At 34.8% G+C, this 22,653-nt stretch overlaps 2 protein-coding genes across 12 annotated transcripts in view; one reads left to right on the plus strand and one right to left on the minus strand.

Annotated features, from left to right (window-relative positions):
* LOC116435221 (uncharacterized) overlaps positions 1 to 7,616 on the plus strand; it is a 136,759-nt gene extending 129,143 nt beyond the window's left edge. For 8 of the 9 annotated variants that reach the window (XM_031994586.2, XM_031994587.2, XM_031994588.2 and 5 more), the window contains one exon: positions 875 to 7,616. In XM_031994586.2, coding sequence (XP_031850446.1) covers positions 875 to 2,067 — 1,193 coding nt within the window. In that variant the 3' untranslated portion in view covers positions 2,068 to 7,616. The remainder of the gene's footprint in view (positions 1 to 874) is intronic. The other variant, XM_031994595.2, reaches the window with a different exon arrangement.
* A 1,583-nt stretch (positions 7,617 to 9,199) lies between these two features.
* SCAR (wiskott-Aldrich syndrome protein family member 3 SCAR) overlaps positions 9,200 to 22,653 on the minus strand; it is a 62,104-nt gene continuing 48,650 nt past the window's right edge. For 2 of the 3 annotated variants that reach the window (XM_031994711.2, XM_031994710.2), the window contains exons 2-9: positions 21,140 to 21,476; positions 20,148 to 20,301; positions 19,652 to 19,766; positions 19,354 to 19,386; positions 16,087 to 16,382; positions 15,434 to 15,744; positions 14,535 to 14,957; positions 9,200 to 14,099 (exon numbers count right to left, since the gene is read on the minus strand). In XM_031994711.2, the coding sequence (XP_031850571.1) occupies positions 13,918 to 14,099; positions 14,535 to 14,957; positions 15,434 to 15,744; positions 16,087 to 16,382; positions 19,354 to 19,386; positions 19,652 to 19,766; positions 20,148 to 20,301; positions 21,140 to 21,413 (1,788 nt within the window). In that variant the 5' untranslated portion in view covers positions 21,414 to 21,476 and the 3' untranslated portion in view covers positions 9,200 to 13,917. The remainder of the gene's footprint in view (positions 14,100 to 14,534; positions 14,958 to 15,433; positions 15,745 to 16,086; positions 16,383 to 19,353; positions 19,387 to 19,651; positions 19,767 to 20,147; positions 20,302 to 21,139; positions 21,477 to 22,653) is intronic. The other variant, XM_031994712.2, reaches the window with a different exon arrangement.

Consider the following 22,653-nt stretch of genomic DNA (forward strand, 5'->3'; position numbering starts at 1 on the left):
AAAGTTCTGGAGTTTGTATAAAATGCAAATATAGTATACCTAATTTTTCTGAAACTAAGATGAAGCTACATATTTTGCTAAATCGTTAAAGTTAATAAATATAATTAATGTACTGTACTTGTTAACTTAATGTAATATTCATTAAGATTAAAAGAGAGTTGCAACTGTAGTGCGGTAATGAGGACATAAAATATACAGTAAGAAGCAGAAATTGATTCAAATGAAATATTCATTATAATTATCTCGTAAATATGTAAATCACACTTTAAAATTGACTTAGTTAGAAAACTAGCCAGGTATGTAACTTCAATAACTTATATCTCGAACAGAAAGAAGTATCATTTACAGAATCTAATTGTTAAATGAACTTTTCATTTTCTTAATCAGATAAGGTTTATTATAAAATGCAAATAAAATATTGCAGGAATTTTTATTATAATACTGAATAATCTTTGGAATAGTAAAAATTATTGTACACTATAAATTCTGCTCGATCATACTTATAACCAGGTACCTCGAGCAGCCAATCTCAATACAAAGGGTGCACCTGAAAGAACAGTACAACAGGTAACAAATGATTCCTTGTGCAAGAATAAATCGAATGCGTCAAATAAAATTTCTCCGCCCAAAAGAAACCAAATAAAATCGAAAAGAGCATTCATCTCATATACTTCATACATTCTCACATAAGGAATCGCCTCCTTGTACCATACGTTCGCACCCTAAACAACAATCGCGGGAGCAGCCAACAAATTTTTCGATTTCTCGATGAAGCGTTAAAACCCCGGTACGAAGACCGAGAGCACACGTCCACGGGACGCTGAACCGCTGATACTGTTTGACGATCCGACAAAAATCGCCGAATATGTCGCAGAGTCCGCTAGGAGCGTGATGGACGTGCAGGGCGCCACGGAGGAACGCGCCTCGTATTACGTAGGTGAGCTGGTCAGACGGAAGAGCGAGGGCAGCGACACGATCCCCTCGAAGATGTCTACGAGGGGCGGCGGTCCGTTGCGTCACCGACAGATCTCGTTCGACGGCAACCAGGAGGCGAACGGGCTAGTTGCAGGCAGCGCTGGGGAGAAGATGGTCCGTTGCCGAAACAACAAGTGCAGCAACACAGCAACCTTGGCCGAGGCGAGAAAGACCTACAAGAGCTGTCACAATTGCACCTGCCTGTACTGCTCGAGGGAATGCAGGAAGGCGCACTGGCAGCGGCATCGGCGCACCTGTCTGCATTCGAGGGCCGGCAGCCTCTGCAAGCAGGTGTTGTCCTCCGCGAAAGAAGATCCGATCACGCTGAAGCACATCTCCGCGCTGGCGAAACGCGGCTACGCGTTCCACGGCCGAGGCGCTGTCAAGTGTTTCTTCTCTAGCCCAGAGGCCGCCGAGAAATTCGTCGCTAACGGCTTCACAGAGCTAGGCAAGCCAACCTACATTAGATGGTCGGACCTACTGGTCAGCGAGATGGGCGAGCTCCTGTACGCCGAGGTAATTAGACTATGCAAGTCATACAACCCGGACACCAGGCTGGTGCTCTACGTGGCGGTGTGCGTGGTTAGCGAGGTGCCGACCAGCGGTGCTGTGAAATGGGAGCGTCAATTGGTGTCCAGGTGCGCAAAGATCCACCTGGACTCGGCCAGCAGGCACCACACCTCGTCGTCGTCGGCCTCGCCGCAGGGCAGGCAGCAATCTGCGTCACCGTGCAACATTACCAGGGAGATGGAGTCCCCGGAGATGCTGGTCTTGACGTCCTTGCCGGGCAGCGACGGCCAGAACACGCCGAAGAGGATCAGGGAGATCAGTTTCACGAATATACAGAGGCAGCTGAAGCTTAGGGGTGTATCGCTCAGGAGACATTTCCCGCAGGTGTACAGGAAGCTGCGGGCATACGTGGACGGGACTGTAGACAAGTTCGCGCCGGTCACCATCTACCCACGCGACCAGGCGTCCGGGAAGAGCTTCATGTGCATCATCATGCTGGACGTAGAGCCGGAACGCCTTCAGCTGCTACCGACAGACTCGTCCAGGGTCCGAACGGTCGACATCAGCGTTGAGCAAGAATGAACGCTGAACAGACGCACCGTAATCCGCTTGAACGATTTTTTACCGAAGTTTAACGATGGTACGTTTTTGCTGATCTGATCGATGGGTGTGGAAATGCGAAGTGTGATTCGGAGGAGGTTACTGGAGAGGTCTTGGTCTACCACTGCGTGTAGTCTGTGAGCGAAACAACTGGAGAACAGAGGTTGTTTCGCGCATATAGGAAATCATCGATGACAGCGGAGGAGAGATGATTGTTCTGCCCCCGAATCGAGGACCCGTTGACACGGTCAACACGACCACGCGACTCGACGCGGATCAACGAACACTGAAAATGTCTACGGTCAGACTTTGTCCGTTGCCGATTCTCTCTAGCCTTGACTCGACCCGAGATTGGTCTAATTGTGTACTTATAGTTTCGCGGTGAGCTTGTACACGTTAGAATCGCGCAAGGAATCGTTGATTTATCGTTCGACTCGTGGGGTGTACACGTTGATTATGCACCGTCGATTAACGACTGTTCGTTTTCGTGGGCATTCAAGGAACGTGTATCCCGACGTTTATCAGTTTCGTTCGTAGACCTTGCCCGCGGACCTTAGGGTACTCCTCTGATTGCTTGTATTAATCAAAAGGAATTTCCTCGATTTGGTTGTTGCTCTATCAGATGTTTATTGATTACCACGATCGTCGTAGATATGTAATTGGACAGCGGTTCCACGATTTCAATGCTCAAAACATTTTCTTCAGCATGAAGAGTCTTAGCGGTGTTTGCTCGTCGCTTCTGGGAGACTTTAATACATTGACTATCGCATCGTTTGTTTATAGCGAAACTACGATTTGTTGATTTTAACGAGAAATTTTAAGCAGAAATTGTTGAAACTGAATTCTATTATAATTAAACGATAATTTAACGATTTTGTCCTGGAAATATAATATTCGATGCAATGGAGTGTCATGTTAAATTTAAAACTTCTATAACCTGTGTAACTCATCTTTCATTTTTGAAGGCCTTTGATTTGACAAAAAAATATCATCATTGATGTAACGTTAAGCAGGAAAGCTCTTGATAAAAAGAATCGAAATTAGCGGCCACTGTATTAAAGTACAAAGCAACGCATTTCAATATCAAAAATAAATATTTCTATATCAACATTCTTCATTATATATTTAGTGAATGGACTGCGGATTTTATGCATTTACAATACAATTTAATACACGGGTCACAATAAGATAAGAAACTTTATACTCACTTAATTATATTGTTACGAGGTATATTAAATTGTTACACTTACTTTCGAATCACCTTAACATTCGATTCTTCCTTTTTTAAAACAATTTATATTCAGTGTTATTTTATTACATATTCTTCGCTGTTAATAGATAGTATTTATTCATTAGTAGGTACATAGGTAGGTCACATAATTTTATCTAGAAAACCATTTCTTTTCAATCGCTAGCGGAGAACTTATCGTCTTTCATGCAATTTAAGACTTCTTTCAATACTTTCTGCATTAACATCCGCACTCTGCTCACGATCCTTCGAGAAAGGTAACCGCTGGCCGTGTGAAACGAATCAAACATTCAAAACTCGACAGATCGCTTTCGAAAGTAACGACGAATAAGTATCTTGTTGTCTTTTTGTTCGGTTTGAATGTAGTTACGGTTGTATTTTTTGAATTCTATCGGAAATATATATATATATATAAAAAAAGATTGAAAATCTCTAAACGTCATCAGATTGGCTCGATCGCGAGTGTTCTAGAGATCTATTGTATTAGATATCAAGTCTGTCTGACGGCGTCGACAAAATGACGGGAGCGTGGATCGCGAAATTTATCTCCGGAAATCCCGGCGAGCGAGAAAGCGGAAAAACCCGACAAGAATCCAATTTTTTGGCCCGTAACCCAGCTAGCGCCCAGCCCCCCCCCCCCCCTGAAAGTAGAGTTTCTACCAAATAATCGTCGAGCTCAAATCCAATGAAAAAACTATCGTTTTCACAGACGCGATCTTTGTGCCAAAGCGTAGACCGTATTAATCCCCAGCGTTTAAGAAAGTAATCTTGCGCAGATCGTGACAGTAGGAGGGAGCGAATTTTTCTATATAGGAAACACTTCGAGTATCTGATCTCGTGGACTAACCTAGTGGCCTGGAGAACCTCTCCGTTACGACGCTATTCTTTTTCATCGGGATCGAGAACCCTCTGTCCTCGCAGAGATTTTATTATTAACACGTTACGGTCCGTGCGTGCGTAATCGCGCGTTTCGTTAAACTTTCATCAATAGGAACGGGATTACCTTGTTGGTTAACGAAAACCGATATGTCACTCGATGGTTTTAAAAATTAGAGCAATTAAAACGGTTCGAAGTGTCATGCAATAAATGAACAATACAAACTACTTGATTTCATTCATTTGTCGTTAAATATATGTAGGTATCGCGATTCGAGAAAAGATTTTTATTTAGATTGAAATGGATGTTTAATATTCGAAGTTAAAATATAACTCTTAGATGCTTTTTCTTTTTTCTAATTGCACCTATTATTGTTTAAGAAGTAATGCTCAAAAGCACTAGCAATGTTCCGATGTTATCAGTACTATCTATTTAGTTGATTTAAAAAAGAACCATATTTTGCTACACGAATTGGTATTGAAAGAAATTAAACATTATTTCTGCTTATTGCGATACAAAGTTTTAGAAACAATAACGGACCGTAATGTATTCAAATATGAATAGTCGATGGATCTTTGAACAGTTTGAGGAAGATATAAAAAATCATTTACTTAAAATGTGTATAATGAAAAATAAGTATGAACATTATTGAGGATTTTTCAGACATGACAAATATATGTCACATCGTTGCATGCGGTTTATCTTTTTTCGAATGAAATTGAAGTTATTTTTATACTTTCAAATATCATACAATTATAATTATTTATACACACATCTCCGTACATTGCTACTAAGATGTATGTTTTCTTTTTAGTGATAATTTTATCATTTATTTCATGTTAAATTTATTCAATATTTAATATAGTCAATTTGAAATTAGAGAAAAAATGACATTTCTTACAAGAGGCCAATTCAATAAATTAATTCGTGTAGAATAATAATAATCATAAGAATAGTAACGCCACAAATACTCAAAAAATAATAAAATACCCTCTCAGAATTCTTCAAAACATGATTAAGAAAAGTTTTAACTTTCATGCTTTTTTAGTATCATTGATTCCCTTTCAAAAATTAATAATAACGAACATTTTCATCAGATATGAACGAGAAAGGCTGATATAATCACAGTGAAAGATGATAGTGCCAATTATGAAACCGTGAACAACTTTTCGCTCAAAAAAAAAAAGTTCTTACTCACGGTGTATATATTAAATATATCTCAATTAAAATTTTTTACGATTAAAATCGACGAACTTTCTCTAAACAATTAATTGAAATTCGTTGTGTAGTTACTATTGTATAGGCTTGGGTGAAACTTCGCTGCTTAACCATCATCTTGGCCGAAAAAGAACACTGCGAAATAGATCTTAGTGCCAACGGTAGTATTTTTTACACTTCGTTCCATTGATATCGTTTTGGATGAATAAAATTACGTGTAAAAAAATTGCTTATTGCAGCGATTACGAATAAATGGTAATCGGATAATAAGTAGTCAAAATGAACGTCAAATTAATACTATAATGGACTGCTGAGGAAGAAAACGTTAACGTTTTAAAATAATTATTACAAGTAGGAAAAGAGAATTTCTATGTACAGAAAACCAACTGTTCATTTATTAGAGCTCACGAAATAAATTTTAAATAGCATTTCGAAGAAACGTTGTTTTCCATGACTAAGTTGATTAATTTTAATCCACAACACTTTCTCGATGTAGCAGACCGCCATTGTCGGGGATAGATTATTTAGTCCACAGAATGATCTCAAAACTACTGCCTTCATTGACAATAGGTCTAGCGTTCCCTAATTTAAACGAAACTGATTGCAAATGAAAGAAACTTTACATTTACTACTCTACAAATATATTATTGAGAGCAGAATTAGGCGTTCGTACTGTATTTATAAATCGTTCTATCGCTGACGCGAGTTTGAAGTATTACAAGTAAATAATCATCCATCATGATTGTCAATCTTTAATATTTAATATGAATTTGACATTTCTACGTTGCATTACTGTTCCTCGATCCTTCGACAGAACTGTTCATTTAACAGTCTTGTGGTTGATGGTATGCAGTTACGTCTTTTGAAACTTAAAAATAGCAACTGATGGGGCAGAAAACTTTTTTGAATAATAAAGGTATAGTAAATAAACTTTTTTTCAATCCTAAAACTGGAAGCTGCTAATGTGTATAATAAATACTGCGTCTTCATGATGCCATCAGTTAGAGTTTTTAGACGATAACCAAGACAGGATCAGTGTTTTTATCAAATTAGCAATTAATAGATTGATTTTTTAAAAACAACTTTTATATTGTCCTAACAAGTTCATGTTTTAGCAGAACATGTAATACAGCATCCAGATTTAGATTTATCCTGAAATTATTCATCTCAAAACTGTTAAATGTTAACTATCGTAAACTGCGGATTAAATTGAAGAAGGCAGGTAGGTTCCATGAAAAATCTTCATCGAACCGTATCTCAAAAATTTTATTATGTGTACATTTAACTGATACTATATTTCCGACGGACGTTTTACGTCGTAGATTCACCAAATCCGCAGTCAATGAGCCAACATCACGCCACGAAAGTTAGTCCACCAAATTGTCGATAGTTCCTTTTACCTAACCGTGTTACAACTGGAACGCGATTATTTTGATGATCCTTCTAACGTATTTCTAAAGTCATTTAATATAGTGTCTTACGGAGAGAGAAAAGAAGAAAACGAGGTAAAAAAAATCATTGTTACTCGTCTTACTCCTCGCGAGGACGCTACTATGTTCCAAAACAATGATGTAACACGAGGGAACGAATCGGTTTGAATGACAAGAGGATGCGTCAGTGATCAAACATGATCAACAGCGAGAATCGCTCATGCCCTCCTTCGTTCAGAGGCGTGCACGAAAGAAACTCTAAATCGCGTGTTGTCACGAATATTTCTATATTGTCCTTTTCGATTTAAATATTGTGTATATCGTCGCAATGATCGACGGAGGCAAGGACACGCGTTCTTGATCTTCCAGTTCCTTGCCTTTCACGAACGGAGGTAATAAGTTCGGGTAAAGCTGCTTCGATCTATTTATCAAAAGGAAGGAAGAACAAAAGAGGAAACGAAAATGGGAAATGAAACCAAAAGTAAACTAAAACGCTGTTACAGCCAAGTAAATATATATATAGCGACGCGAACAGATACACGGGATTTCTTTTTATCAGGATCCGATTTCTTGTCGTCGGCGATCGGTTACCCGATCGAAGAAGCGATATTTTAGTCCGACGCGTAGTCACTCTGAAAAAAAAACCTAACGTTAATTCGTTTCAACGTCTATTTATTGGTGCTACGAATGTGCTACCATTGTTTTCGCATCTGTGTATTGTCTCAATTTTTCAAAATAAAATGTTGATTTTATTACACCTACCCTCTTATTCTCTGTCGCGTAGAATTTTTCCGGATGCGCATTCCTGAGAGGAATAATAATATTATGATGCACTCGACATTGCATTTGTATTATATTAAAGCATGTTATAGTCTGTTATACGTAACACAGGGTGACCATGTACATGTAGTCACGAATTTAATGTTTCTATCTACTTTATTTATAATGTGTCTATAATTTATCATTTGAACAAAACTTTCGACTATATTTCAATGAATAAAACATTTTTTATATATTTTCTCGTCACCATAAGCAACTCTTGTTAAAATCCAAACAAAATAAAATCGTTCGGAGATTTTGAAAAGCGTTATAACAATTTACAACAAAAGTAAAATATATTTATAACCTTTTCATGTTCTAATACGCACAGACATTATACATAAAAAAAAATTAATTGTGGCGTTCGTTTGTTATTACATAATTTTCTTTTTATGCTAAGTAAAAGATCTGAGACGAAGGTTGTAATGCGTATTGTTTGGTAAATTACCTGTTAACAATCTATTGAAAAATTAATTTCAATAATTATTATTGAATGTACTTGTCGCAGAAAATCAAAATAAAGCACTTATCTTGCTAATTACACAAATATTTTATTTTTTAACAGATACGGAATGCGCATTGGAAGTGCGTGGTAGAGCCATCTAGCATCAAAATGTGATACTAATTAGAAAATAGTTCAATCGTTTTGTCATAGATGACGACAGTGATTTTTGTTACAGTTAAATTTAAATCTGTTATAAGGTCTTTAGATTTATTGATAAAATTGATTAATAAAGCTGAACTAATGGAACTGTGGTTTAAATTTATTTATTACCAATCTATTAACTTCTTGTTTATAAAGAATCTAATTGTTTTACTAATTCTTTGCAATAGTTGACAATGAAGTCATTAGACGACACTACAGACTAATTTTCAAAAATATTCGTGTATAATTTGAATATTCAGATATTCATTACATGTTTTTCGTTAAATGTTACTTTAAAACTCATTAAATAGTTCAAACCTGCAAATCATAAATAGAGGTTTTCAGAAAAAATTTATTCACTAAAATCATGTGGCAATGATCTTAATGATTAATCATAAAAATTGTAGAAACTTGGATAATAAATAAATTTACATTAACTCTAGGAAATATTATTTGCGTCTAGTTTAAGGATTCCACGAAAATGACCAGTTTCTTGCAAACACCCGAACACGTAACGTTTTAATTATAGTCTCGAAATATACAAGATTTTTAATTATAATAACTATTTTGAATACATGATATCTTTCTTTTATAATTGTTTACATCTTGATTTGTAAACTTTAATCTCACTAAACGTTAAATTATGCCTGATGTCATTTTTTTGTGATCAATTATGCGAGCTTGAGCGTTACGTGCAAATTATCCAGGTATTATGTGTGACATATATGAACAAACAAGGAAAAACAGACAACTGTAAGTTTTTAACATGTACACTGTTGTAATTGTAACACAGCTGGTTTGTACTACTTACAAATGAATATTGAATTGTAAAGATTAACAGAAAGTAATAAATAGTACAGTTAAAAATCTCCCAGTGACTTATGAAAGTTTTTGATTTATTTGGCTCTGTACAGATTTGCTACAAATTTTATTATTATTAATAATACCGTCGTACATTTGTAATCATCGGTAGGGCTATTGCGCTTGCGTCTTTGTCCGATACATTGTATTACGGTACACGAATCAAAATATCGCTGTGAACGTAATGGAGTCCAGTTTCACGCGAGCTAAGCGTTCCTCTTATTATTGTTAGTGGGAGAACAGAATTATCTATTCGTTATCGGTACCGGGCAAAAAGAGACCTACGTTTACTTTTGCACCAGTGAAAATTCAAAGACTTGCTGAGCGAGTACGAGGTTCGTAGTAGATACCGGAAACGGTTGGATCTCGATCGTTTGACCTCGTTTCCGGCGACGGCGGCGTCGCAAAAACGCTTTTACTCAATTAAGCTTTGGAATAACCGTTCTTGGTTAGGTACAACAGCTTCGCAATAATTTAGCGAGTGATAGCTCACTGCATATAAGCACGGGTCGCCGAGTAATATACATTCATACAACCTTGCATGATATTTAAGCTTTTTTTTCAATCGAAACGCTTACCCCGTTTCGTCACGTTTACAAAATCCTTGAATAAATACTGTGTCGTAGTTGGCGAAGTTAGCTAGAGATGTACTCTTCCTACCACTCGAATCCTTATAACTTAACGAATTCATACTTCGAATTATATTATACGTATATGTATAAACATAGTACAGACGAGACTGATCAATTATTCATAGTACATATTACAGTATTATTAATAGCGTTCTGACTATTATCTTAAAATCATTGTACATGTACATGTGTGTCGTTGCCGATAAATCGTACGCTTCGAACGCGGATTGATACCGCTATCCTTCGCCTTCGTACACTTCATTTTATACAAGATAAAACGCCGGCACGAGCACCGGTGAAAATGAATTATTAAATATAAATTACCATTCGCGCGGTTCGAATCAATCGAACATCTCGTATTTAAAAGAAATAATGCTAATCTGACCAGCCAACTAGAGAGCAGTTGGTGTAACCACACTTTGAAACGACCAAGATACTTCTCTTCTTTTGACGTACTAATATTCAGAAACGAGAAGGGAGAAATAGATTTCCTTAACATTCCTTGCCACTCGAACACATAAGATTATACAATAATCTTAACGATCAATACATACTCATACAGAGTATTTGAGAAACTTCTGCAAAACATTTATTAGCATCTCTATAAGTAGCGTTTAGATATTGTGGAACAATAAGGAGTAGACTTGTTAACTAGTTCCTTTGTTCGAGTCATAAATCTCGACGTGTTGATAGTTACGGGACTCTTTGAAGCAGGAAGATTTAGCGATAGAAATTGTTTTCTATCATTGGTACTCTGATAGAACATTGCAAATAGAATATTGAATAGGTATATTCAGATCCTTATCGTTATCGTAATAATGGCATAGAAGTGTTTGATCTGTACAATCGTGGATTTAATAATAAACCATTGGAGTGCATAGAAGAGCAATTTCCATTAGTGTTTGAATCAACACAAAATGAGGTAGACTCATAGAGCAAAAGTTAAGAAAGTAACCATCTAGTGTTATAATGACTGGTATTATTGTATGTATATAAGTTGGATATATATTACTTTGGTTTAAACAATTGTAAAGATTGGTTATAGATTCAGCAATACTATTACAATGTAAGAATAGACAATCTTGTTGAAAAGCTGGAAGTAATTATGAATGTTAATAGTAATATAGCTTACTTATTCATAAGGACCATTTAAATGAAAATGTTATAAAAGATGTAAAGAGACAATTTATACGTCTTTGGACCAAAGGAAGTTGCAAATTGCAATACTCATTCACTTATGAACCACAATATTTAAATGTACTCTTTTGAAAAATGCAAAGCATCATCATTACTATTATGCCTCTGTCTGTCAGTTTTGCACTAGTGCATTCACAAAAGTTTTAAAGAAGTCCCTCAAAATCTCCGTGAATGTAAGTGTATATATACAGGGTGGGTTGTACATAGGACTGACTCTTAAAAAAAAATTAGTCAAAACACATGAATTTTTTTACATAGTTAAAGGAAATTTTATTTGAAATTTCAACAAATGCTTTTTACTTCATTTTCTTCATTTCTTTTTATATTTGACAGAGTTCATAGTTACTAAAAATGTAACTGTTCTCTATCAACTTTATTACGTTAAAATTCACTTCCTGTTAAAATGAAAAGAACTTCAATATGATGAAAACTTACTATTGTCTATTGTTTGTAACAAGAAGGTTCATATTTTTAACAATATTCACAATAAAAGGAACAGCTGTAAATGATCAGATATCAAGATTCAATTCTGTGCTTTTGACTTATTTTCTTACGATATTATTTTCCCCATCTTGTACATACACATACATTTATATATAGAAAGTATATATATAGATATATCTTATCAATATTCACTGTACCTCACCAACATCGATGCAAAATAAATCACAATCATATCCTTTCTGCTTAAAATTGGCAACTGTAATCCTCACCATAACAGTAGTATAAGTCGTTATCATTAAGTTTCCTTCACTAAACGCTAAAAAATATGAGTCCCCTCACTCATTCAGTAATTACATAGTCCTTACTTATAGTAAACGGAGTATTTTGGTTTACGACACTTCGCTGGTAAGAACCTTGGTTCTTCACGCATTGTCCGTGACAATGGAAGATCACTTGGAAACCTAGAAAAGACCGGAATAAACACCTCTCGTTATACTCGTTGTATCTACCTAACCGAGTAAGCATATGAAAACTTTTAAGGTACAAGTATTATACAAAACTTATACACGAAAAGGGGAACAAAAAAATATTAGCTCTGCGATTTGACTTAGTTCCCCGTACGCACTTTCACGTACAGGGTAAATATATATATATATAAATATATATACACAGAGCATTCATTTATAATCAAGTGTTAGATCGATGCATATAAAATGTCGTTTCTTTATATTCAAAATTAAGCGATTTGAGAATATTAAAATAAATGATATTTAATTATTCTTTGCTACATATTACACTAAAGACAAAACAGAAACTCATCAAATAAGTTTCAAACTTAACAAAAATATACTTGTAAAAAAGTGAATTGCTTATTAATGCAATCAATGAAATTTCATGCATCACACTTAACAATATTGTTAGTCGATTGAAATACTCATATTTGCTACATCTCATTTCTAATCTTGAATATCTTATAATATACTTTTATTTTCTTGATGTATTTAATTTTTAAATAAATTTATTTTCAATGTAATTACAATTGTTAAAAACTAGATAGAATTTGTTCTGATGATGTAAATATAATTAAACAGAAAACAAACTTATAAAGCTTTAGTTATGAAAACTACGTTTCATATGCAACAATCTAATGGTTATACTACCGGCCATATGATGAGCGTGGACGACAATACTTTTTCAATCTTTGATACTTTGTTCATGAATATTGAGAATGTTGTAACTGTATTTATATACATTATTTCTATGAATCAAGTTACACTTGTCAAAGCTTCTTAAGTGTACAGAATAAATATACGAGAATAATAGTTATTATCTGATTTAACTGCCTTAAGAATATATGAAATTGCATTAATCTGTTAAGTTCTATATATATTAAAAATGTCTGAAGAATTTCCTTAAAACAACTGCAATTTACAAAATAAATGTTTTATTAATTCCAATTTTCTTTATATGTTATTCACAATATGCAACAGGACAAATTTAGTTGAAATAAATAAGAAGACCCCTACACAAATACATTTCTGAAGAAGAGATGGGATAATCCCAAACTTTAATTACGTGTTAAAGATTAATCAAAATATCAAATCTAATATATGGTATCCGGGCAATTCTTGGCCATTGAATTACTTTTATCGAATACTTAGAAGTACTTTAACTGCTTCGAAAAATGTAGAAACGTAATCAGTAAAGTCAGTTTAATGAAAACAATAAATTCAAACCAGATAGTCGTCCCCATGTATATATATGACCAGTAGGTAAATGATCAAGTGTCCAAACCAGGGAGTCAGGTTCGTTCCGTTACATGGTATTAGCATTAGCATGGAATGTGCCGATTAGGAAACACTTCCGCTACAACCGACATCGAGCAATGGTAGGAAATCGACGCAATCTTTTAATGTGCGTACCTTCTTCTAGATCGTGTGTCCTCTACTACTCTATTATCCTTTTTACCTTCGTTGAATTTCGCTTAGAACTTTGAGAATCGGAAAGACATGTAGTTACATCTATTCCATAAGTTTGTATAATTTTATTTGTAACAGAAACACAAATTAAAAGTGTATGTCGCAAAGGAAAATTATATACGCGTATGTTTCTTAAAAGAGTTATAAATTTCCAAGAACCGCCTGCTACTTTCATAGACGTTCCTTTTTCTTATTATAAACCTACCATTACACTTCTGAATAGCATCTTTTTTCAATTAGATCTTAACGACTGCAATAAATAAAAGTATTCCTGGCTGACGGATTCCTAAAACCGCCCAAGACATTCTAAATAGTTCTTCGTACTTCTTCAGTTACGTACATACTATCAAATTGAGCCTGCGAAGTTGCGAGCCTTGAGTTGGAAATGAGCGAATGGGAATGGGAAAGGAAAAGAAGAAAAGAAAAACTCGTCAGCCGTTTGTTTTAACTGGCAGTGGCGGTGGATGACAGCGTAGTTGGTCACGCAAGATTCGTTTCTTGTTCACCCCATCCTTCACTGTCACACTCGCTCTCTGACGCCGAATCGCTATCGCTGAACTCAACGGCAACGCGTCTTGCCAATATGGATGCAACGTCGTTTAACGCATTTACGCGTTCCACTTCCTTTTGCTCGATTTTCTCTACCTTGCGCAATTTTATCCCTGAAAAATGTCGAATACATTTCTTAATTATAATTATAGTGGATTATAGTGGAAAATTTGTATGTATATTAGAATCGTAGAACTTTTTACTATCATAATACCGATGATGTACAACATTTCAATGGTTACTTCGTCACATAAATCATTTTTATTAAATAATCTGTTTAAATAGTTATTTCACTATGTTAATTAATTTAAGTGTAAAAGGGTGTATTGAAAAAACTTTTCCTTCTAAAAAGAAAAAAAATTACAGGGTTAAAGTCAAAGTAAGTAAATGGGAAAGTAATCTTTAAAATGATAAACCACAATATCCAAGAATCAACTGAATCATTCCGCATTGCAACCATGAAATTATTCATTGCGGTATAGTAGTTAAAAGGGACAGGAGACCAGTCAAACGGTAAATTCTGATAAATCGAATTAGGCTATAATTACCGTCTCTAATTGCTTTAAGTAGATCATTTCGTGGATCGACAAGGGGGATGTTCGGATTAACGGGCTTCCTCAATTGCCCATCCACTATATTCTTCACGGGTTTCAACTTCGGCGGATTGGTCGCTATCATTTTAGCAATATCGCCGTTGGTTAGGGGTACCGGTGGCGACGGTCCATTAGTAACTGGTGGCGGTGGTGGCGGTGGAGGCGGGGGTGGGATATTACAGGGTGGAGAGATAGGTCTGGGTGGTGCGGGATCTGGAGTCGGGGGCGGTGGCGGCAAATCTTGTGGCGCCGCTGGATCCGTTTCATCCGTTCCGATTTGCGTTGAATGATTTGGCGGGGTGGGCGTGGAGTGGTGACTGGGTAATGGACTGTTCGAGCGACTTCCATTCCTGTTCAAAAGATGCGACGGTATAGAGCCTGAAACACATGTAAATAAAGCAGGTTAATGTTAAATATCTGGGTTTAGGTTCAACACGTTGACTGTCAAAAAATCTCTTAAAACATTCCATAGGAAACTTTTCACTACATCATAATTTAGAAAACTGTTTCGCTTAAACGACAAGAATGATTATAAAATTGACAAATATCATTAGTAGATCATTGATTTTTGCATTTCCAGAAAAAAGAAGATGGAATGTAGATACAATAAATTTTGTTATAAAAATATCTGCACTTATAAGAGCAGTTTATACACATAAATAAAGTAAGAGTAGTCAATGTATTAGATAAATGTGAGTAACTCAACAAGAAATTGAACATTAAAATTATAATACCAGCTTCAATTTTCAAAGATTATTTTGCAATTTTATTTAAGAAATAAATTGTTTAAAATATAGTACAGTTCTGTTTGAATCAGCCTTTATAAAAGGACACATTGCCGTATATTACAGTACCATTCATAGGTGGTGGAGATATAGTTTCACCAGGTGGTGGAGGTGGTGGAGGCAAAGTATCCCTACTGGTACTCATTGACCTTCCCCGCGTTGGCGTATTATTAGCAGAGGCTACTGTAGGGGTTGAATTGCTAGAAGTATTGCTTGGTGGTGCCGGTGGTGGTTGCGAAGGCCGCGATCTACCACTTCTACTTGGCGTGCTTTGACTACTAGGACTTTGATACGTCTCGCTTCCCGCTTGCCCTTGTCCAGGAGCGTAATGTGAACCGTACAGGTTGTCTTCATAACCCTGAGAGACGTAATTCGCTGCCCTGTAATCAAATAAATACCAGTCACTATTATTCTTAATTTTTCTATATAAGACATAATTAATAGTTTTTTATTTATAATTAAATACATTTAAAAACCATTAGAAATCATGGTAACATTCATATTTCAATAAAACAAAACAAAATAATTATTACGTTGTACACCCCTTCTTAACACCATACAACTTTTACTGAAAATATTTTTTCATGTAACAAACAATTTATAAGTTATTTAAGATAACCAAATTTACACATCCTGCAGAATATAATCCAAATCATTTATTTATAGATTATTATTTATTCTTACATTTACATTTAGACTATACTATGTCATATTGTACAAACCTATAGTGATCGGAAGATGGAGGACTGTAGAGATGTTGCTCTTCGGGCGGGTAACTTCGTCTCAGCTCGATGCTGTTAGGCCTGGGCGGCCGCTGTTCAGTCATCACCATCCCCAGCAACGATTCGTCGGGTATATTATGGGGTGTCCTGTACTGTACACCTTGCGTTGGCATAATGTACTCCCCATGTCCGACAGCCAACTGTCTTTGCCTTTCTCTCGTATTATGCGGTTGCCTTATACGCTTCTTATGTCTGCCGCCACCTCCGCCGCCACCCTCGTTCCGAGGCCTATGCGGCTGTGACGCAAAAAGATCCTTTGTTAAAACGGTCGCCTCGATCGATTGTTGTGGCAAAAGTGCAAGACAAGCTTAATTTCATCAGTCAAGCATGACTCAATGGCTGATCCAATACGTTTTGATTAGAAAAGTTCATATATTGAAGAATTTTTTATTAACTTAGTAGTTGCCACTGTTGAAGATTTTGGATCATATATTTTTAGAAGTTTTTAATAATATATTCCAATGTTTTGTTGAAAATGACACTACCGTCGTAATAATTACGGTTTCATAACTACAATGCTAGTATAAAAGCTATTTTAAATTTTAACAAAGTTATCCGTTATTTTATTTAATAGGCTATGGATTTTATGAATTCATGAATTCAACGAATAACTTTGTTAAAATTTAAAATAGCTTTTATACTAACATTGTATTTATGAAACCTATAAAGGGAGACAGGAGTTTTTAACTATTTTTTACAAACTAGTTCATAGACGTCATAGTTTATAGACGAATAGTTTTTCTAAGTTCTCATTTTATAGCTTCAACACTGACAACTGTAGATGCATATTTCCCTTTCGTTGCTTCGAATGGGCGCTAAATCTTATATTACTCATCGACTTGAGAGTTTTACTGTTTAACGAAAGCAAACCTAGTAGTCATTCTTCGGCAGGCATCACTGATGCTCCCGACAGTAAATGTCGCAGAAATTTACTTTCAAGTGGACGCAGATGTTTGAGCCATCCTGTAGTGGGCACACATGGCATTAAGCTAAGAAAAATACCGTTTTTCATTCTATGCATATTTTGCGTGATTATTTCTGTTACAAGAACACCATGTATATTGCACGTTTATTTCTGTTCTAAAACACAATATATAATTGTTCAAATTAGAGACTGCAATAAATTTATATATTTTTTGTTTACCATTTATTGCAGTAAAAAATAATTTTTTATTTTAACTAAGCGTAATGTAGTAATGTTGATTCTTTAAAGTATATATAAATTGATAATGTGCGATTAAATTTTTTCTCCTAAAATTCGTAATTTCAATTAAAATTAATTTTAAACCGATAAATACAAATGCGGTTTCATGTAACGAGATCACTCGTATTATTTATTTTTCGTAATAACGTGAACTGATAGATATAAGATAACAGTGTCCATGGTAAACAGATAATACGTCGTTTTCATGATGTATAGAAATGACCAATAATGCAAACGCATTATTGAATAAAATATTATATATCTAACACGAATTCCTTAAATTTTATCATGTAAAAAATTCGCCTACATATAGTATAAGAAAATATGAAAAAAAAGAAAATTTTTGTTTGTCTGAAACAAATTGCACTTTTAAAAATGTGTATTTAAAAAAGATATTGATTTATGGAATTTATAATAATTCTCACATATACAATTTCCTATTCTCATCTCAGCAACGATAGAAAAAATTCCTCATTAATTTTTATATAATGATTAACTTCAAAATTTAGTCTAAATTACGATCAACCACCGAACATGAATGTTTGTAGGAAATAAAAACAATTCTTCGAAACATTATTCAACAACAATATTAACATAATAAATTCTCATACAAAAGGAATGATAAAAAAAATATTTACGACCGGGTCGCTGCAGTTTTATTTCCTACGTATGAAATACAACAAATCAGAAACGAAATAATAATCCTGAAATGAATCAAGATCATGGTGTTTTGTATCGATTGCAAAAGATGACTCGTGAGAATGATGATGAGAAACTTCTATTGAGTACATCCAAGAGTTGCAATGAATGGCACAGAACGGCATTACAGGTGACATCGATAATGTGATATGGTATAAGACAAAACTATTCGAGTTCGAAAACAACTCGTTTATAAGAAGGATTCGAGACAAGGGTGCTTCTGTGTAGATTGAACAATGTATTTAATTTGTATTAATAAAAACGTGATAATACCCAAAAGCTAAGAGAAGAATCTGCTTTTTTAAAAGTAAAATCACCGACAACAGTTTCTTTGATACTATTTAATCAACAGTTTTTTTGGACCGTCTCGCAATAAAACAAAAGAAACAAAAATTCATACAGTGTATAGTATATTTAATACAGTATAGATAATTAAATAATTTTGAAATAACTTAAAAACTGAAGAAAATGGTGTAATATTCATTAATATATGTAATAATAGTGTCCCTTTACATGTTTATAATTTGGAATTAACGACGAGCATCAAGAGAAGCAGGGCACCTAATAATGTTACTTTTCCAAAAATCCTTCCCTAGAATAATTCAAATTTATAATAAAATGCCTTATGTTGTTTGTAGATCTAAATATCACCTAAAATCTATTATTTCTATTAATAAGTTATAATTAAATAACAATGGTAGGATTAAATTTCTGTGTTTCATATTTTATTAAAATAATAATGAAAACTGAGTAATTCAATTTAATATAATGTATGCAATTAATTCATGGAAAAAGGTTACTTTTGCCTAATAAATCTGTTACCTAATGAGAGGAAATATCAACGATGAACGCTTGCCAATTACATAATAGTATGATCATGACCACTGCTCTCTATAGACTCATTACCGGTGCCGAACACTGTACTTATAGAGAGGGAATATTGTACACCTACAAAATTCTATATCCATGAACGCATTGTCGGTGAAATCATCGTAAATGACGTGAATACGAACGAACGAACGAACGAACGAACGTTCGATCTACACAACGAAACTCTTTGCCAAGGACGAACATTGGAAGAATGCGATATCGTTGGCTAAAATCCTAGCGAGTAACTACAAAAATTGTCAAGCGAGCATCTAGCGCAATCTCTCTATCTCAGCGCAAAAAGGTTCGGTTAATGAAAAACCACAAAGAAGTGAGCTTGATTATGTATGAGTGAGTGGCTGGCGATCGATAAATCCATTAAAAACTGGGTGGTAAGGGTAAGAAAAAAACTACAAAGATCCAAACTATCGACTTGCCTCTCTGAACGGTTCGGCATATTCAGACTCGGTCTATAATCAAGGGGACAGTTTCAATTGTTAGAATTTGTAGCACAAGCTTAGTAGTATTTAAGAGAAAAAAAGAATTAAAAAAAATAGAATAATAATATTCATCGTATCGTGATACTGTGCACCTCGAGACATGTTAGTGTAGTAAGAATATTTACGGGAAAAAAAAGTATGAAAATAGTTTGTACAATTGTATCGTATACGTATATTATAGAAGAGTAAAATCGAGGTGCACGTTCAGAGACGAGGAAGAAATGGTGGCGCGTACCTTTTTTCCCCGATCGTGCAGTTTCTTTTCGGTGTCCTTGAGCATTTCCTGACTCCACAAGTCGAAGAAGTAGTTTGGATCCGTGTAGAACTTCAGACCGTCTTTGCCATCCTCCCTGGAAATCGTATTTCACATGTTATGCACGATCTGCGTTATTTAATGCGATTAAGGAAAAAGATATGCAAGTCACTACAGCAAACAGAACACGAATAAAATAATTTTTTGACAGTAAACCGATCTGATGTTACAAATATTTTCCTTGTTCCAATTGGATAGACAACTTTTGTTATTTAAAATTATTTAAAAGTGTTACTCAAAATTTTACTAGAAAACTTTAGGAAAATATTTCTTTAGTATTCATGAGATCAGTTGAAGATCAGATCATTACAAAATTCACTAAGTTTATTCTTCAGTTTAAAAAATTTAACTGAATATTATTAAAATAATTCTGTCGTTAAAGATATGGTCGACAATTTCTCAACGGGTAGATAAATACCTGTAAACATTAAGTTTATCAAGAGGTGGCGGTGTGTCACATTGATGGTAGGTCTCCAACATCGCCGTAGGCATCGTGTCTCTCGAGACAACTTGCTGGTCGAATACCACGGAGCTCTTGAACGCCTTCCTCATATGTATGTCTTGTAGAGACACTGAAAACCATGAAATTGAATTATAAATTACAGGAAACCAGTTTCAATTTATTCGCTTATGATACTAATCAATCACTATACCATGGATATTTATGCAAATACGTGTTACTACACTCGAATTTAGAAAGACCGAAACAAAATAGGACTTTGTTTTTTATAGATACAATTTCAATTTATCATACGCAGTTCCATAGTTTAATAAATATAGATATTTTTCTTTTAATATCAATTTAAAATAAAATATACATTTACAATAAATAAACCATGTCTTCTTCTACTGCAGAAATTAATGAATAAGTCATAACCCAAAGGATTAAGAATAAAATTTAATTTTATGAAATTCTATTAAAGCTTCTATTATTCTTTGGGATCATTCTAAAAATCAATTACAACAACTGTGACTCTTCGTTTGTAAGGCGAACTATACCCGGCAGAACATTTTCAGTATTCTGGTTATATAAAATGAAAATAATTAAAATATAAAACTATAGATGAAGTCATAAACTTCATTTGTACATAAAATTAACACTAACCGTACTGCGAACCGGTCAAACGATCGATTTTAAAGTTTGATTAAAAATTCTGCGTTTTCTCTTTCGTTCATTTAATACCTTCATATCAATACCTATATTGTCCGATTAATCAATTTTTCAATTTTAGTGTTTCCCTTTGTCGCCATTTCCACTAAGAAAAATTTATCATCTAACTTGTTTACCTCTTTTTGGAGCCAGTTGCTTGACTGGTTACGATAGAAATAAGTATATATAAAGCGCTGACTCGTTCAGTGTTAATACGACCGCAAAGGGATAACTGATAACTGTAAATTTATTCAACGAACCTTCTTCCACGTTGCTGTCCAATTGAGTAACCTTTACAGCTAGCCGGTCTATTCTAGCTTGCAACGAGTTAGCTCTATCGCTTAATCCATGAGCCTCCCTCGCAAGCTCACCGAACAAATCTTCAGCGTGCCTGGAGAGACTGGACAGTTGCCTAATGGTATTGGCCAAGGTGCCATTGGTTACAGCCTCTAATTCCGATGGTAGCGGAAAGTTGTCGGGTATGGTACCGCGTGCGACTAGCACCGGTTCTACCAAGCGCTTCGGGAGCGGCATCTTCTGATTCGAAGTTTCCTAGATTTCTTGGGTAGATATTATCACTTACCACTCTTTTGAGACCTGGAACAGTAAATTTACAATACTCTTTTAGTCTTCGTAAACCAACTTATCAAAATCTGATGTTTTATAAATCTCTGTATCTTTAACTCTGGAACCAAGCTAAATTTTCATTTACCCCTAAAACTAACAATTTTCATCTCTTAAATTCAATTTTTATGGGAAACATTAAATCAGTTTTTAGATACTGTTTTGTTCAGCAGAAACTCAACTTTCGATAAATATACTAAAGTAATCTGCCACAATTTTCAGCGAAAATTAATTTATTCTTATATAAAGAAAGTTGATGTGTTTTTTACTAAGCAAAAAATCTCTTAATTTACATAAAATCAAGTTAAGCAGTTTCTCTGTATCAATTTATGCTTCTTCATTTAGAACGTCTAATTAAGTTTTTTTTTAAATTGTAAAGGAGTAAAAGAATTTTAATGACCCACAGTGTTCAGTCTACCAGTCTCTGTAGCAATTATCGAGGGATTATCGATACACTGTGTGTACTGATGGAACGTGACAACTTCGCAACGTTCAGTACGATCGCACACATGGGAAAATAATTTGCAACGGAGTAGACGGATGAGTGCAAAGACGACACTCGACGTTCTTTGTGAGAACACGTCGGCCACATCGAGGCTGTTAACGGGATGAATATTCGATCTGACGGGAGATGATCCTTTTAATCCACGTGCATACAATTCAAACGGCTATCTTTTCATTTTGCGGTGTACGAATGGACATTCTGCAGATTAATTTTGTAGCTTTCTGAACGATTCAAGTGAAACACTTGTTACGATTCCGAGTCATAGATACTTCGCCCGTAATTGATTTAAAAATATTGTCCAAGTTGAGAAAGAAAATTGATTTCAAACAAGGTGGATACATTCGAAGTAAAAGTTCATTGTGCACAGCAATTTTCACATTCATTTATTAAGATTCATTAATTATTATAAATACTAATAATAATTCAGTTAGTATCGAGTTGGTATTAATTAAGGATGTGTTTAGTATTGATTTGTTATTTATTTTTATTCAGGTTTGATTAGCTTAGAAACGGATTTGAAATTTTACTTTTCACTAATTTTCACATGTGTATAAATGTTTGCTTTTTCTTTTGGTAATTGTAAAGGAATTTCAGCTCGTCAGGAGTGACGAAACGGAACATTTATCAGGCTGGATGAGCAATTGT

This window comes from Nomia melanderi, chromosome 11 (assembly GCF_051020985.1).
Source record: "Nomia melanderi isolate GNS246 chromosome 11, iyNomMela1, whole genome shotgun sequence".
NCBI classification, from domain to species: Eukaryota; Metazoa; Arthropoda; class Insecta; order Hymenoptera; family Halictidae; genus Nomia; species Nomia melanderi.